General features: G+C 33.0%; 2 protein-coding genes across 8 annotated transcripts in view; one reads left to right on the top strand and one right to left on the bottom strand.

Annotated features, from left to right (window-relative positions):
• The window catches only part of SCOC (short coiled-coil protein), a 44,633-nt gene extending 39,804 nt beyond the window's left edge, over window positions 1-4,829 (top strand). For 4 of the 6 annotated variants that reach the window (XM_021938807.2, XM_031664257.1, XM_017959056.3 and 1 more), the window contains 3 exons: window positions 1,394-1,465; window positions 1,842-1,925; window positions 3,236-4,829. In XM_021938807.2, the coding sequence (XP_021794499.1) occupies window positions 1,394-1,465; window positions 1,842-1,925; window positions 3,236-3,378 (299 nt within the window). In that variant the 3' untranslated portion in view covers window positions 3,379-4,829. The remainder of the gene's footprint in view (window positions 1-1,393; window positions 1,466-1,841; window positions 1,926-3,235) is intronic. The other 2 variants (XM_021938808.2, XM_017959057.3) reach the window with 1 other exon arrangement.
• A 6,182-nt stretch (window positions 4,830-11,011) lies between these two features.
• CLGN (calmegin) overlaps window positions 11,012-17,011 on the bottom strand; it is a 32,072-nt gene continuing 26,072 nt past the window's right edge. For both annotated transcript variants that reach the window (XM_021938806.2, XM_021938805.2), the window contains 5 exons: window positions 16,052-16,267; window positions 14,822-14,947; window positions 14,452-14,611; window positions 12,866-12,966; window positions 11,012-11,557 (listed from right to left, as the gene is read on the bottom strand). In XM_021938806.2, coding sequence (XP_021794498.1) covers window positions 11,477-11,557; window positions 12,866-12,966; window positions 14,452-14,611; window positions 14,822-14,947; window positions 16,052-16,267 — 684 coding nt within the window. In that variant the 3' untranslated portion in view covers window positions 11,012-11,476. The remainder of the gene's footprint in view (window positions 11,558-12,865; window positions 12,967-14,451; window positions 14,612-14,821; window positions 14,948-16,051; window positions 16,268-17,011) is intronic.

The raw sequence follows: 17,011 nt of genomic DNA, 5'->3' as shown, positions 1-17,011 counted from the left end.
GAAGCTGTGAGAGAATGTGTACTACACTGATACCTCTTTATTGTGATTCTAGTTCTAGTATGTAGATATCCTTATTTAATAGGTCTACTTTCTACTGTTTAAGATATGGAGGCATAACAATGCCTTGGGCATAGAAGATATTCAGTGAATACTTGTTGAAAGAATAACACTGACAAGTCTAGGTCGCTTCAATGTAGTAGATTAGATTGGGTAACAAATCTGTTTTCAGTGATAATCTGGTAACATTATTTACTATATTTTGAACACATCGAATGAAATGATTGTTAGCAATGGAGCAGAACATGTTTTATAGAAATTTTTGTTCTAATATTTAGAAGTCTTTATTGGAATAATAAAATGTTAGTATTTATTTACTTATTTACATCCTGATTAGTCTGTTTTGATTTTACCCTGACTAGGAGCTGATGAATGGACATTTTTTCATTTATTCCATATTAGTATTTTAGATGGTCTAAATAGTAATTTTTCTTTTGAATTTTATTTGTAAAATATTAAAGTGTATGTAAAGCAATACTTTAATGAAGAATATTTGAAAATTTTGTCCTCATCCATACTATCATCCTTAATATCAGAGCATTTTTTCATTTTCATGTTTTTTATGCATATTTATGTATATTTCATATAATTTACATCAGTGAATATACAATTTTATACACATTGTTTCATGTACTATAGTCATAATTATTTTCAGTAGCCACTCTATTAGAAATTATAACTGTACTCAGGAGGCTGAGGAGGGAGGATTGCTTGAGTCCGGGAGTTTAATACAGACTGGGCAACATAGTGAGACCCCCATTTCTAAATAAATAAATAAATAAAAATATATCTTCTTAAAAAGAAAATCACAACTGTAATTTACCAGACTTTGAGTGGGCAGTTATGTTGTTTCTGAGACTTGGTTGTAAATAAGATTGAAGTGATTTTTATGTATATAACTTTCTTTGCATTATTGTCCTTAGCCTAAATTTCCAAGAATAAAATACTTAGTTAAAAAATATTTAAATGTTTTTATGAATCTTATTATCATATTGCTTTCCAAAAAGAGTACATATTTAAAAGTTGTGTCCAATGTTTGCGTATTTGTTTTTCTGTAACTCTTTGCCAGTACTGATCATTACCTCCTTTAAAAAATAATAATTATACGGTGGTATTTATGTATTTTTTGATTATCAAGAAGCTTAACATTTTCTCTCACTCAAACTATTTATATCCTTTGCTTATTTACCTATTAGGCATTTATTTTATTCTTAAAAATAGTAAAGCATATGAAAAGTCCTGCTATGTCATATTTAACAAAATCATCCTCCTTTGAAAAATAGGCTTATATTTTATTGCTGTGTGTATCTATATTTCTAAATTTTTCTTATTGTAGACCATTCATCAAGGATTTTGTATCCAAGGCACAAAAGTTTGTTGCCCAAGATGATGAATGCTGACATGGATGGTATGTTCTTCATTTTCTTTTTTGTATACTCCTGGTTTTGTGGATGTTTTGCTTTATTAAGCAATGGAAAGGGCAGAGAAACAATGTTTAGAAGAGTTGGATCTTGGCTAATTCCTTATTTATATCTCATCTAGTGTCAGAAAGGACCAACCAAAGCAGCTTTCATTCCTTAGCTATGAGAGGTTGGCAAGTTATTTTTATCTTCTTTACCTTGGTGTCCTTATCTGCAGTTTGGGGATACAACATTTTATTCCACAGGGCTCTTGTATAAGTCAAGTAAGAATGAATATAAAACATTTTGCAGATTTTTAAGTGCTACTCTACACAAATAGTACCTAATGTTAATTAATAGTAAATTTGAACCTTTATATTACAGCAGTTGATGCTGAAAATCAGGTGGAACTGGAGGAAAAAACAAGACTTATTAATCAAGTGTTGGAACTCCAACACACACTTGAAGGTTAGCTTGCATTTTGTAGTTTATTTGAATGACAGCCAATTAATTGAACTTGTAAGCATTTATATTGCTAAATTTTGTTAGAATGTGTAATTTTTTAAAAGAATGAACTTCAAAGTTTATATATATATGATCTTCCTGCTTTGGTAGTTTAAAGAACAGATACACTTCAGTCAAGTCAAATGGTGTTATTATGCTTCCCTCTTTAAAGCCTAACATAATGCTGGCTAGTGTGAGACTCCCTTTTAAGTCCCCACAATGTGTTACTAAGTCCGCTTTAATAAAGCTTGTTTTAAAGTAGAAACGATGTATTAGCCTTGGAGATTAAAAAGGAATTTACCTGAATTTTTTCATTTTCTAAGTCTTGCATAAAATTAATACTAACACTGAAACATCTTTTGAGTTTTAATGAAATTAAGAGGTTGTGTTTTTGGTGCCACAGTGAGCAGATCATGTCACTCAGAACCTCCCACTGACTTACATTTTACAGAGTTAATAAAAGTCATCTGTGACTTCCCTATTAGCTTTCTTTCTTTCTTTCTTTCTTTCTTTTTCTTTTTTTTTGAGATGGAGTTTCACTCCTGTCGCTCAGGTTGGAGTGCAATGGCCAATCTCGGCTCCCTGCAACCTCTGCCTCCTGGGTTCAAGCGATTCTCCTGTCTCAGCCTCCTGAGTAGCTGAGATTACAGGTGTCTGCCACCACGCCTGGCTAATTTTTTGTATTTTTAGTAGAGACAGGGTTTCACTGTGTTGGCCAGGCTGGTCTCAAACTCCTGACCTCATGATCCACCCGCCTTGGCTTCCCAAAGTGCTGGCATAACAGGCGTGAGCCACCATGCCCAGCCAGAATTAACTTCTTATATGATCATCAGGAACTGCATGTGTTGAATGTCTTGATAATGTTACAAGATGATCAGTTGCTTGGAAACTGACTGCCTGTATTCAGTATATGAATTCAATTGTGTTAACCTGATATATATCTTAAACATTTCTAGTAAAGATGTTATGGTTTTATGTTGATAAGACATAAAATGTGAACCAGAATTCACATTTTAAAAACAAAGTCTTTTTTGAAAATTAACTACCCAACATTAATGCTATTTACAAAGAATAACATTTAGCCTAATGTGAAGTATTTTTAGGAATTTGTCTACTAATTTGCACTCAGTTTGTTTACCTTGCTGTCTCTAAAATCCGAATTCTTAAAATTTAAGGATTGTGTTACCTCTTTTAAGAATGAATCCTAAGAATTTTGTAATATGGAATCATTGTCTTTGTTATATTGATAATGGGCATTTTTATTTTTTATAAAGATCTCTCCGCAAGAGTAGATGCAGTTAAGGAAGAAAATCTGAAGCTAAAATCAGAAAACCAAGTTCTTGGACAATATATAGAAAACCTCATGTCAGCTTCTAGTGTTTTTCAAACAACTGACACAAAAAGCAAAAGAAAGTAAGGGATTGACACCCTTCTGTTTTATGGAATTGCTGCTGATCATTTTTTCTTTAAAACTTGGATAGATTCCAAAAGTTACAGTACCTTTGTGGCTTCATTGAGTATTTATGAAGAAAATGTCAGATGTAGACAAAAATAACACAATAACAGGAGGCTTCCATAAGTTTGTGTATTATGTTAGTCTATGAAAACGTGCAAATGTATTGTAGAGACTTTATAATTAGAATTGCATATATTTATGAAACTTAAAAGATGAATGTTTTATCGAATTTGTAGGTTTAGCACTGTCTTTTATTATAGGATTAGTAAGATATAGAAGAAAATAACCACCATGTTGTGAAAAAGTGACCAAAATCATGTACTGAATGCACAGCTTTATGTACCCTGTCCACCATCTTGTGCCTCTTTTCCATTTGCCTCTTCCTTCCTATTTCCCTTCCCTTAAGGAAAAAAATTGGTGTCACATTTGTAAAAGTAATTTTAATAGTTAATCATCTCTGAGAGTAACCTGTATTTTCATTGTTGAAACTTAACCAAAATAAGATACTGTCTCAGCTAGGGTTTGTCATTTGTGTATTTAGTATTAAGATAGGAATGCTAGTGTCTCTTTAATTAATTGGAAATAGATGGAGGCTAAAAATGAAAGTTTTTCTTTGAAACTGAATTCACTTGAGAATATTTGTTGTTAAAAACTTCTTTTTGCACAAAATAACTCATTTTGTATTATCTGAAAATATATAATTTCTGGTCATGTGTATGTTTAAAATAGAAAATTTTGAGGAAAAATGGAAATAGGGTGGAAAAGTACTTGGTAAACAGTAGTAACCAACTTCAAATATTTTCACTCCAGATTTGTGTTTTCTCTGGCACAGAGTAGATCTTTTGGGAAATATATATAATTAAGTTTGACTACCCTTGTGTAAGCCACATCTGGATGAGAACAGTTACAAAGAGTTTGGTCTCTAAGTTGATTCGTACCCAGCAGGTCAACTTTTGCAAAATTCCGTAACAGTGTGTTAGTATTAGAATAGTGAATAAAATGGGAGTTTTACATGTATACTTATTATCTTGCTCAGTATTTTATCTCACTTGTTCTAGAATTTTCTGTAGATCCTGCTACTGGGTTTGAAGAGTTTTAGTCATCCTTTAACAATTTTTAAAAATTTAGCTTGTAGATTCCATTTGGTAAGGAAATCAATAATGGAAGTAATGCTAAAATCTTATAATATGAAAAGAGATCCACTAATATAGCTTATGGTTATTAGATTTGGGCTACTTTTAATCATGGAATAATCTTATGTATTGGTGTAAGAGTTGATGAATGACTTTAGCTGTATGAATATATAATAGTGAAACTGCAAACATTTTGCATCCCTTTTGTGACCTAATTTACAGACATTTAAATTGTGTTGCAGTTCTGCTTTGCTGTTTAATAAAAAGCTATTTCAGAGATTGTGTGTGTTTTGATATAGTTACCTAAGTAAATGGGGTATTTAGGTTTAGTGGTGTATCCAGGGTTGTTCAATGCCACAGAATAGTGTATCTTATTTAAGTACACAGTTACTGATTATTTAGGGGAATAACATTTTTATTAATAAAACTGTAACTGGTTATCAATATAAATATCATAGATATTAAACATTAATTTAGAGAACAAAAGCAAAGCACTCAAAGGATCCAAGATCTCCAGGGAAAAAGGAAGTTGTATTTTTTAGGGTAGGCTAAGCTACTTTAGCAAGAGACCCAGTGATAAAGAATATAAATACAGAAGTTTCTCTCCCAACCAGTGGTTCCAAGGTCAGCATTGCAGGCTAGCAGCCCTTGTTCACACAGTTACTCAGGGACTTTGGCTGAGGATGGTGCTGCCATTTTAAATCATGGCTTTCAAGTCACTCTAGTGATTACTCATCTAATTTGCAGGAAAAGAACATGGAACTGTACATATGCAAGGTTTTATGGGCTGTGCCTGGAAATGGTTCATATATCTTCTTATATTCCAGTGGTGTGGAGACTTAGTTACATCTAGATACAAGAGGAGCTGAGAAATGTAGTCCATGGCTGGGAAGCCATATTCCAGCTATAAATACAAGATTTTGGTGGCCACTAGCAGCCTCAGCCACAGCTCTTCTTGTGCTGCTAAGTATCTTCCCTTACATAGAGAGTAATCCCTCTTCATCCAGCTAGTGATTCAGCTCACAATCTCTATTAAAAGTCCATCCCTTTAGATGTAGCTTCTAACAGTCTGACAATCTCTAAACTGATAGACAAATTATTTGCTCTCACCCTTACTGCTGCCCATTTATAATGTAGTGGGGACAGGATGGCCAAATAAAAAGTCTCAATTTGGAAAATGGAATAAAGGGAAACATGCAAAAATTGTGGAATGCTCCTGGGAGATGTATGAAGATTTTGTCCCTAGTAGTGAAGTACTTTGATTCGACTATGATTCTGATCTCTGGCAGGGGACTCCCTTGTTCGTTGAACTCCATGGTTTCCCCTCTGGAAATTTACTCCCTATCCATTTTCTATGGCTACCTGGGAAGTAGAGGTTGGGTGTTCACTCCCTGGGAATTGTGAAGACAGTCCACTTCCTGCTGGTGTGAACTTGGTGCCCATTTTAAGGCCAAGCTCATGTTTCTTGGGAATATGAGTCTCTTAAAAAACTCATATGCCACGGAACCACAACCAAGCTTTTGACCAAATTCTCAAAGTATGTATTATTTTTGCCTTTCTTTAATGGAGGCTATCTTGAGATCAACTGAAAATAAGATTGCACTGGGAATGTTACATGCAGATCATCACTGCAAGGCTGGGTTCCTCTGGCTTAACAATTGGTAGAGAAGTCTTCATGGGCTTTCCCCCAATCTCCCACACCTCAAAAATAATTTTGAACCTTTGCTACTATTCAGACTTCAGAAACAATTGGCTTACTTTTGTGAGGTTCCTTGTATCTGAACTTGGTCTATTCCCTTCCATCTCTGCATGAAAATGTCAAAATTTTTTGATACCTTGCTGAATGCAAGGAATAGCCAATTCATTTAACATTCTGTCTTTTTCCAACTAGAGCTATCAGCTTAGTAGGTGTCAAAATATATCCCCACTGCTTGTCATGTTAATGGTAAGCTAATGCTATATACTTAGTTTTTGCTATGCAATAACTTCAGGATAATTTCTTCATTAGAAATATAAGTGGTACACAGTGTGCACAGGGACTGTGTCCAGCTTCTGGAAAAGACTAGACCAAATTTTAGACAGGCTCCTTTGAGCCTTCTTTTTCACTAGTCCAGTTTTAGCAGAAATCCTGCTAAATCAGTTTAGAGAGAATCCCATCCTCAGTAACATGATCATCAACCTGGACTGTCTCTGGCAAGAATCATCCTACTCTTGATGTCTCCACTTAGTAATTTTCCATACACTGACCTCATCACTGCTCATTGACTATAAATCCTCAGCTGTATTTGCTGTGTTAGTTGAGCCAGGTTTCTTTCCCTTATTGGATGATGGTCTTAACACATACAGTCCTGAGTAGTCTTCTTTACTGCTTTAACAAGTGTCAGAATGGTTTTTTCTTTAGTACTTCCTAGCTTACATGCTGGTAGAATAATATTTGGTAGGGAAAAATCAGCATACTCCTTGTTACGGACTGAATGTGTCCTCCCAAAATTCTTAGGTTGAAATCCTAACCCCAAAGTGATTAGGAAGTGGGGCCTTTGGGAGATAATTAGGTAATGAGGGTGAAGCCCTCGTGAATGGGATTGTGTCCTTATGCAAAGAGACCTCAGAGATTTCTCTTTCTGCCACATAGAAGACAGCAGTCTGCATCCTGGGAGAGGGCCCTCAACGCTGATCTCAGACTTCCAGCCTCCAAAACTGAGAAATACATTTGTTGTTTACAAGCCACCCAGTCTATATTTTATTATAGCATCCCAAATAGTTCAAGACATCCATTTTCCCCACTGTTTCCCAGGAGGAATTTCCCCAATATTGACACTGCCATTCTATGCAAAATGTGTCCTCTTTATATTCCCTTTGGACTCACAGTAGGTTACTACAAATCACAGTTCCTCGTCTGAAACTTGCAGGGCCAGATGTTTTAGAATTTGGAGTTTTTCAGATTTTATAAAATATTGTGACTCAGACACCAATATGGTTTGGCACAACACGTATAATTAAGTATATTAACATTTCTGCAGCAAAATGAATATTAAAGTAGGATAAAGAAAGACTATATATATATAAAATCTTGCTGAGAAAGTCAGGCTCAGCTACCAGGTGAGTTTTGTTACCAAAATGCTGGGAAAAACCTTTCACTTTTCAGAGATTTCTGGTTATGGAATTGTAGCAACAAAACCTTTTGTAGAAAAGTAACCAAAATCATGTATGCATTTAGTTCCAACCAGTTAATATCGTATCTCTATTCCTGTCCCTATTCCCTGTGATCTAGTCCCTTTTGTAAATGAAAAATGATAGTTGAATTATAAAATCTAAAATTAATTTTATGGTCCAAAGAAAAGCGAAATTGATCTTAACTTTAGAATGTAAAGCCATTCTTTACTTTGCCCAATAAAAATTTTGTTTTTCCCTGAACACTCTGTGGTGGCTGTCATCAGATTCTTCAATGTGCATGTAACCAAAATTATTACCAGTGGATACCAGGGATTAGTTGTTAAGAGCATTTGTAAATCATGAAAGAACAGATAATGTGAAGATATGAAAGGTTAAGAATTGGAAGAGACTTAATTCCTTCTTACTCTTATCAGAAAACTAGCCGCAGTTTATTTCACTGAAATCAGAGATTAATGGTATTTAAAAGACAAATTTACAAGGCTAAGTGTGGTGGCTCACACCTGTATTCCCAGCTCTTTGGGACACCAAAGCAAGGGGATTCCTTGAGCCTAGGATCTTGAGACCAGCCTGAACAATATAGTGAGACCGTGTCTCTCCAAAAAAAAAATTTTTTTTTAATTAGCCAGGCATGGTGGTACTTGCCTGTAGTCCCAGCTACTCAGGAGACTGAAGTGGGAAGATTGTTTGAGCCCAGGAGTTCAAAGCTGCAGTGCGTTACGGTACCACTGCACTCTAGCCTGAGTGACAGAGTGAGACTCTGTCTCCTCAAAAAACAAAAACAAAACAAAAAAGGCACATTTACTGTAACAAGGACTTTATGTTGGCCGTTGACCTTTGGACCTATGAAAGGGTGGGTTGAGAGACAACAGAAGCTGAAGTTGTACATTCATTGTAATCAATTTTATAATGTATCTTGTTTTAAAATGTATACATTATAGATGGCTTATCAAGTGCTATTAAAACTTGGAAATACCCCCAAATTTTACCAAAAAGTATTCATTTAACAAACACAAAATATGTGATAACTATGTTGGGTGGTAAAAGCCCATTTTTCCAGTTGTCATGTTGCCCATCTTCTCTAAAACTACCCTACTTTTCCATGCATTCTCTTTCCCATCAATTTGCCTCATATCTGACCTTTCAGAATAAGGGATAATTTTATTTCCAAAACTCAGCTCTCATACTATGGAAATACATGGGAGTTATATACTTTTGAGGGGGAAGAAATTGTTGAAATGTATGCAGAAATTCTTTGTTTTAATAAATCACCTATAAAAGATTTAATTATCTTACTTTAGCCATCTTATAATCTTTAAATCCTGCTAAAGTTAGAACATATAGCCACAATTGAAAAGAGAACAAAACATTGTTCACAGATGCCTAGAGTGTAATGTATTTATGTTTTAACTATTCTGAATAGTTTCTACTGAATACAAATACAAAACCATTTAGGGACTAGAATTCTGAAATTTTAAAATACATTAAATTCATTTCTAGTGGTTCATTTTAACATGTAAGCAGTTCCATCATGTTTCTCCTCTAAATGTGGTCTGATAGCTCAAAAAGACTAATTCTAGAAACATGATGTTTTCGTGGAGAAATGATTAATGGAAGCAAGACCATCAGTAAAAAATATTCAAGAAAAGGGACGTTACTTTACACTGATCAACTTAAAAAGCCTCTGAAAAGGCAAACTAAAATAAAGAAAAGCAAAATACACTATTTCTCTCCTTTATGGATAAGATGTAAGTAATTTTGAACAATGAAGTCAGATTAGGGAGTAAAAGGAAAAAGCCATTTGATTATTAAGAAAGACTGTCTATTGCATGGATATAGTACAGGTTACACATTAGAGTTTTAGTTTTGTTAAACCTGTCAGTTACGGTACATCCACAAAGGAGTATGTGCACAGGAATTAGCAGTGATTTGGCAAATTCAGTTGCTCAAATTTTACCACTGCAAGCTTATGGAGTTTAACCAAACAAATGAATCTGCAACCAAGAAAGTAAACAAAACAAAACAAAACCAAGCTTTAAAGAGTCTTTAGAGAAAAATGTTCACATGCAAGAATCTTCCCAGGCAAGAAGGTTTTCATTAAATTAAAAAAGAAGTTATCTCCTGAAGTAGTGGTTTACCTTCAGAAATACTCTCATCTAGGGTTATTACACTCCAAATGCAAGGTGAGCTAGAGAGGGAGAATGCTTGCAAGATGTGTTCAGTTCATATTAAATAAATACAAAGTATGGCTAAATACTATGTATTAAGATTTTCTACCACCAATTTATAGAAGTTCAGAGTATAACAATGGAGTAAATAACTTATTTTCTTTCTCAATTCACTCTTTGAAGTAAGGAGTGAATAGTGTTAGTGGCTATGTTTGGCTTCCTTCAGTAAAAGCAGAAGCTAGAGACTTATTTTCCTTATTCATAAGTTCTAAATTTACCTACTGGGGAAGGAGTTGTATGGGAACCTATAATAGTTTAGGGCTTGCCCAAAGATGGGGTATGTGTACGTCTATGAAGGAATCCAAAATCGTACCTAACGTGGAAAGTTCTCTAGGTAGTTAGTATTCAAGTAGTTCTGTGGTCTCAAAGATTTAGATCCTCTTCCAAAGAGTCTAACCCTGTTACCCAGACATAAGAATTTCATAAATAAAATATTTTAAATGGAACAACACAGCTCCATTTTAATATAGTCCAGTGACATGGTAACTGATTTAAAAAGAAGAGCAGTAATAATAGTTGCTCCTGTCCACCTCAGTGGCAGCTTTGAAGCTATTCATAGATGAGATGACAGACTTAAAATAGACTGAAACTTGTCAGGAAAAAAGAAAAAAGATAAAAATACAAAAGCATTTCAACCCCACTGGAAACAAGAAAAAATAAAAATAAAAACATGATGAATTGAAATCAGCCATTAGAATCTCTTAGTAATAAGGAAAATAATATAAAGCCTCCCCAACAATAACCTGTTAAATAGGGTATTAAGGATGAAAAAATATTTAAATTTTATTTTCAATAGCAATGTATGCATAAGAAATTTTGTGAATGGGCTAAACTACTCTGGCATAAAGCAACTATAAAAACTTGAAAAAAAATCTGTACATCATTTTGTTTTGATAAAACCCATTATCTTTGTATTCAAATGTAAAATATGCTACAATATAATCCAGTGATTTTATGAACAAAGCACCTCTTTAAAGGAATCTATAATTTAAGCGAACAACTGACCGTAACTATAATTTGACACAAACTAGGTAAATGTGGGTCATATACAACACTTTCAATTGTTGATAGAATCAAACAACCATATAGAAACTTTATTGCATTTAGCTCTGTACAACAGAACACATGCTCATTTTTATTATAGAACTACCAGTTATATTGTATAGCCATTTAAGTGGAAATTCCAATAACTGATTTTTTCCAATAGCAATGAAGCTGCTACATATTATTTTGTTCTGTATAAACCAAAACTATCTCCAAACAACTAAAACTGTGTAACTTCTAATGGTATTAATCTCTTAGATCCGATATGTAATGTGCCACTTTTATTCTAAATTCAAAGACCAGGTAACTTCAAAGATGCTTTTTTTCCCCTCTGAAATGAAGGACTAAAATAAATGTCTGAAAGAAAAATGTTGCTAGATATTAGAAACAGGATGTGCATAGATTGATTAAAGTGCAAGTCTGGCATGCTGATTTTAGAATGCCAAACATCCCTCTCAGGAATTAAAAATACTTGAATCTAGTTTAGTCCTTTCGTACTCTTCTTTTGCGTACTGACTTCATTGGCCCATCTCCAGATCCTGTGCTCTCATCTGCTTCTTTCATCTAGAAAAAATAATTACAAAAAGGTTTCTTTTAGTATAACAAGTAACTAGTAGATAGTAGTAAACAATATATTTATTATTCTCTAAAATATATGTGCTATCAATCAAGTGCTATGATGAAGGTATTATATGAAATAAAGTTATAGTTATTTCTCAAGGCTATACAAAAATCAATGTATTCTAGCTCACTGAGACATACACATAAAAAGACAGAAAGACTGAAAGATGTAATTAAGATATTTTTGAAGGTACACAAAGTATTTTGTAACATAAATGTAAATAGAATACATATTCAAGTAAATGACTGCAGGTATTATTTTAAGAAAGTCACAGCAGAAACAATGATTATTTAAACCTTGGCTCTGGAAGAAATTGTCTTCACCTAGGTCTCCCTAAATATGGATATTCATACTAGATAATGGTCCCCAAAGTCCCTATAAAAACTCAGAGGGCAGGAAGACCAGCAGCCAGTATGTGTACTGATTGAACATTAGGAAAGACTTAACAATAACTGCAAATTTATTTGGAGGATTTCTTCAAATAGATAAAATGGAGCAAAATTTAATCACATGCAACAGCAGGCAGAACTGTACTTTTATCCTACCTACGTAGTTGGAATGTAATATGTTAGCATGGTGACTCTGTGTGGTAAGGCTATGCAGCTCTTTAAGGGCCAGAGAAAACTGGTTTTTGGTTTATGCTGGGTTAAAAAAAAGAAAAAGAAAAAGAAAAAAGAAAGCTCTGGCTCTAATTATACTCTGGATTTCTCATTCCATAATAACTTACAAAAAAAAAAAAAAAGCATTGTGCAAAGTTCCATTTTACATCAGGACACAAAACAGGGTAGACTGATGGGGGTGGGGGAAATATCAGGCAGATAGTACTCAACTACCCAGTGAATGAATATTTCAAAACATGAGAGTAAAATGTTGAGACATTAAGGATGTTTTACAACAGCTATAAAAATTATAATAATGACAATTATCTTTTAAATATTCAAACAATGTGTTTATTATGCTTTTCAATAGAATTTCAATGAGAAAGTCATAATTTTGGATACACGTATTCTATCTTCATATTTTGTATGTCACAGGCTTGCTCTATACTGTTTTACTAGGCATTGAGACAATATAAATTATAGTATTTGTCTTTCCTTCCTTATGGATATGTTTTAAAAACAATATGGAAGCTCTTATAAAAGCTGAGAGAAATATGGCAAAAATTCTTTCATAAACCAGATTGGTGCTTTTATTGAAAGAACTTTCTATGGATAACAACTATACATATAAACCAGTTTATTTTCTGTTACCTCATCCTCTGATCCAGACTTATTTGATTTATTACGTTCTTCTTGCCCTTCTATGATTTCGATTTCTTCTTCACTCTTTTCCTCAGGTTCACTTTCCTCTTCTAGAATACAGATTTTATTAAAAGCAAAGACTCAATAAATTAGAATTTTGCTCCTGAAAAGTATTAAGTACAATAAAGGGGATTTATTTAAATTCCAAGATTTATTCCAAGATTTAGAAGAAACTTCTTCCATTCAAAATTTTAAAAATTATAAATACTCATTATATTGTCATATTTTATAAATGAATCATCATATTTGAGTTGGGGGACAAGTTTTAAAAACTTCTTAAGCATTCAATCTGTATGTAATATGAAAACCAAAAAATAATCATCTTTCCTGTGTTCTTGTCTCGGGAAATACTTCCTTTAATTTTTGGTGATCTTTTAATCTTCAATATGTTATTTACTTATGTTTGTTCTCTGTGGACATTATCAAGCATTTTTTCAGTTACTGACCCTCCTTAGGATTCCATTTAGCAGAACCTCCAACTTTTGTCATCGTTGTTAACCAAAAGATATTAAGCATGTCCTAGGAGCTATATAAAGTAAAAACTCCTACCCCACCAAGAATGGGCTTTGGGGAAAGGGAAGTTGAAAAATCAACTCTGACTTCTTCCATGTAGTTCCAGTGTGGGACTACATGTATAGGTGAAAGTACCTTTATACAAGCAGGCCCTTCTGATACTTAAATGTCCTCTAAATAAGGTTGATCCAGACATCAATATACTAAGCACTAAGAAGTTACAAAAATAAGGCTGAAAACTTACAACCTGAAGTATTTGTTATTTTAGATACCCATCCTAATAAATACATGTACATGCATTTATACATGTATATGTGTGTATATATACACTCTCTCTTAAAAAAATAGACACACATGTGTTTTTAAGTCAACTGTTTCATCAAGTGAGTTAAACATTGTGCTTCAAGACATTTGACTTGGGACACTGGGCAAATCAATAGTTTTATTTTTACCTCATGTAAGGAGGTCTCAGTGGAGAGCCACCAAATGGTGACTTCAGTTCTAACATCTTCAAGAGTTTAATATAGGATGGGAAGGGGATATAGGTTCAGCAATCCTTTCAGAAAATTAATTAAATTATTTATTCTATATGGTAAGCATCTGATTAACAATAGCCATTGGAAGACTTGGTGTTGATTTTGTTGCTGCAATCACCTGCTTTATATCTATTTCTTTTCTATAGAAGTCATTATATATAACCTCTATCACCCTCCATCTCATCTTCTACACTCCCAGAGCCAAGAAACATCCTTGCAAAAAGCTATGGCCTATGGGATTCATAACTGCTAGGCTCTGAAGCAACTGAACTATTTAAATCTCCTTCTTCCTAGAACACAAAAACTATAAACAGGGTGACTGCTCAGATGACTATTACTCCTTCTTGCCACAGTCACATATTCTTGGGAGATTCAGATGTATAAACTTGATAATAAACAAGTGTAACACCTAGTTATTTCAAGGCAATATACTGTTTTATGAGCTTTACCCAGGGTCTCCATTATAAATCACTCTCATTGTCTTACCTTTTTCAAGCATTTCACCATCACTTTGCTTTTTTTCCTCTTCCAGGTCCATCGGTTTTTCCAGGGCTGCTTTCTCTTCCTTTCCTTCTTGCTCTAGTATTCCTTTTGTTTGTGGTATACATATGTCGGTTTTTTTATACTCTGTATCTTTATATTTCTTCTGTGGTAGTTAACATATTTTTACTAAAGGCAGAGTGCTATTTTGAAGAAGTTTTTTTTTTTTTTTGCAATAATTGATAACATACATAATGAAAGTAAAACTTATGAGACATTTAGTTTATTACTTTTAAGAATCACTTGCTCAATTTATAGAACTCCTAAACAATAAGAAATTTGGGGGGAAAAGTTGAAGGAAATCAATTTTCTTTACCTTTACTTTTCTTGGCCAACAAAATGAAGTAATTAATGCTATTGGCACTCCTGCTGTTATGAGATAAATCAACCAAAGCCATGGGTGCCCTTCAGCAGCTGCCATTAACTGTTTTAATACACCAGGCTATAGATGAGATAAGCACAAAAATGCAATTCAAATTTTACAAACCTTTACTGGGTAACACAAGATACAAAAAACTTATTTACTCAGGCATTTTACATTAAGGAGTGATGAACTTGTAAGTAAAAGAAGTTTCATTTTCCCACCTTATACTTTGTAAAGTCTAATTTAATTATTAGCATGCATCACTGAGTGAGACTTGATAGCAGAAGATATGTTATGACAAAAGTGGAAACTTCTAACATACTAGCAAGAAAAATGGTAATTTTCCTTTTTGGTAAATTTCAGAATAGAACTACCTTTTATGGATGTATTACCTGGTTTATTTGAAGTGATCATTCATTCTGTACTTTTAAAGAACTTATTAAAATCATACCTCAGAATTGTTTTCTTTTTTATATAAACACATGTCACATACAAGACCCTCAATAAGGATATTATTTCTCTTATTAAAATAAAATTTAAAAAATCAAATGTTTTAGGTACAAGAGGTTCAAAACGAGAATCCCTCTTTACCTACTCTTTTGATGGTTTTTCGCTAGTGACCCAAGGAACCAAATGTAAGGTAAGAAGTTTTCTTTATAGCAACTGAATTTAAAGATATATTTTCTAAGATGCATTGTGTTGAAATATTTAGCTTAATCTTTTCTAAACAGTGTTAAAGATTTCGGGAAAAAACTGGAACAGAATTTAATAATGTTAAAATATAAATTATTTGTACATTCCTCTAAGTAAAAAATAGTTAAAATAAATAAACAGTAATATTTAGATTATCATTATCACTTAGGTCTTGAATTGGCAAGATGACAAAGATATTAAGTAATCTTCTTCTATAAACAGTAAATAGGCATTAAATCCCATTAGAGATATTATAATTCAATGAATAAAATGAGGACTTACATATGCATATGTAGTTCATAATGAAGTAACATAAAAAGCAAAATATTTTGTCTGCATAAACTTATTCAAACACATTTCCTTGGCATTTAGTAATTATTGCACATTTATTTGCCTTTAAAAGAACCATTTGAATAACCTACAACCAAGACCAAATCTTATTATCATTATTCATAGTTATATCACTACTGCTATTAGTCAACACCATACCTCATTAGCATTTGCTATCATTATTTTCCATCTCCAACCATCTGCAGCCCAGTGATCTGCTACTTCCTTTTCCGAACAGATAATAAAATTATCAAAGTAGATATCAGAGGTCATAGACCAAAGCTCTAAACCAAGAGCACTAAAAGAAGTCAGAAGAAATGGGTGATCATCTTCGAAATAATCTGGATTAGGAATTTTTCGAGGACTCCAGATTCCCTGGAAGAAAAAGTAATTGAAGACATTTTCAAATAAAATAACTTCATTATAAATGCTGCTTAATAAATAGCTGCTGTTGAATGAAATTCACAATGCTAACTGGAAAAAAGAAAACTTTAACTGATATTAATTCATTAGTAACATACTGGAAATAAAATCTTGTTTCTTTTTGCTGTGTACCCGATGTTTCCTATGAGAGATAATGATTTTAAATTCTGCAAAAAAAGGAAAAGGGAAAATCCAACATAAACAGAAACGTGAATAAATTTCACAATTTGTCTATTTTAGACAAATTTTTAGATTTAGTAAAATTCATTGCAAAATGTTACTCAAGTTGTCCAAATCAGAAAGATTATTGTATAGCAAAAATGGAGTTACTCCATTTAACATATACCCATGACAGATATCATTAATCAGGTATGGTTGAATCTCAGCACAACTACTCAACATAAAACTTCCATTAGATCTTAAATGATTAAACTGTCAATTAAATCAAATACATTCAACAATATTATTGCTCATTGAGTCACTCCGCCATCACATGTATGTATTCTGGACCAGGCACTATGCCAGATGATGGAGACATACATGGTTCTTGTATTAGGGAGTTTAAAGTAGAATAAAAGAGACAGACATTAAACAATATTTACCAAAAGAAATATTTTATGTTAAATGCTTTTAATAAAAACTACAGTGAGTAATTAGAATATGAAACTGTATATATATAATGTTAGAACGTGTCCA

Source organism: Papio anubis, chromosome 3 (genome assembly GCF_008728515.1).
Source record: "Papio anubis isolate 15944 chromosome 3, Panubis1.0, whole genome shotgun sequence".
Taxonomy (NCBI): domain Eukaryota; kingdom Metazoa; phylum Chordata; class Mammalia; order Primates; family Cercopithecidae; genus Papio; species Papio anubis.
Note: the sequence above shows the minus strand (reverse complement) of the source record. Positions and strands in the feature narration are given on the sequence as shown.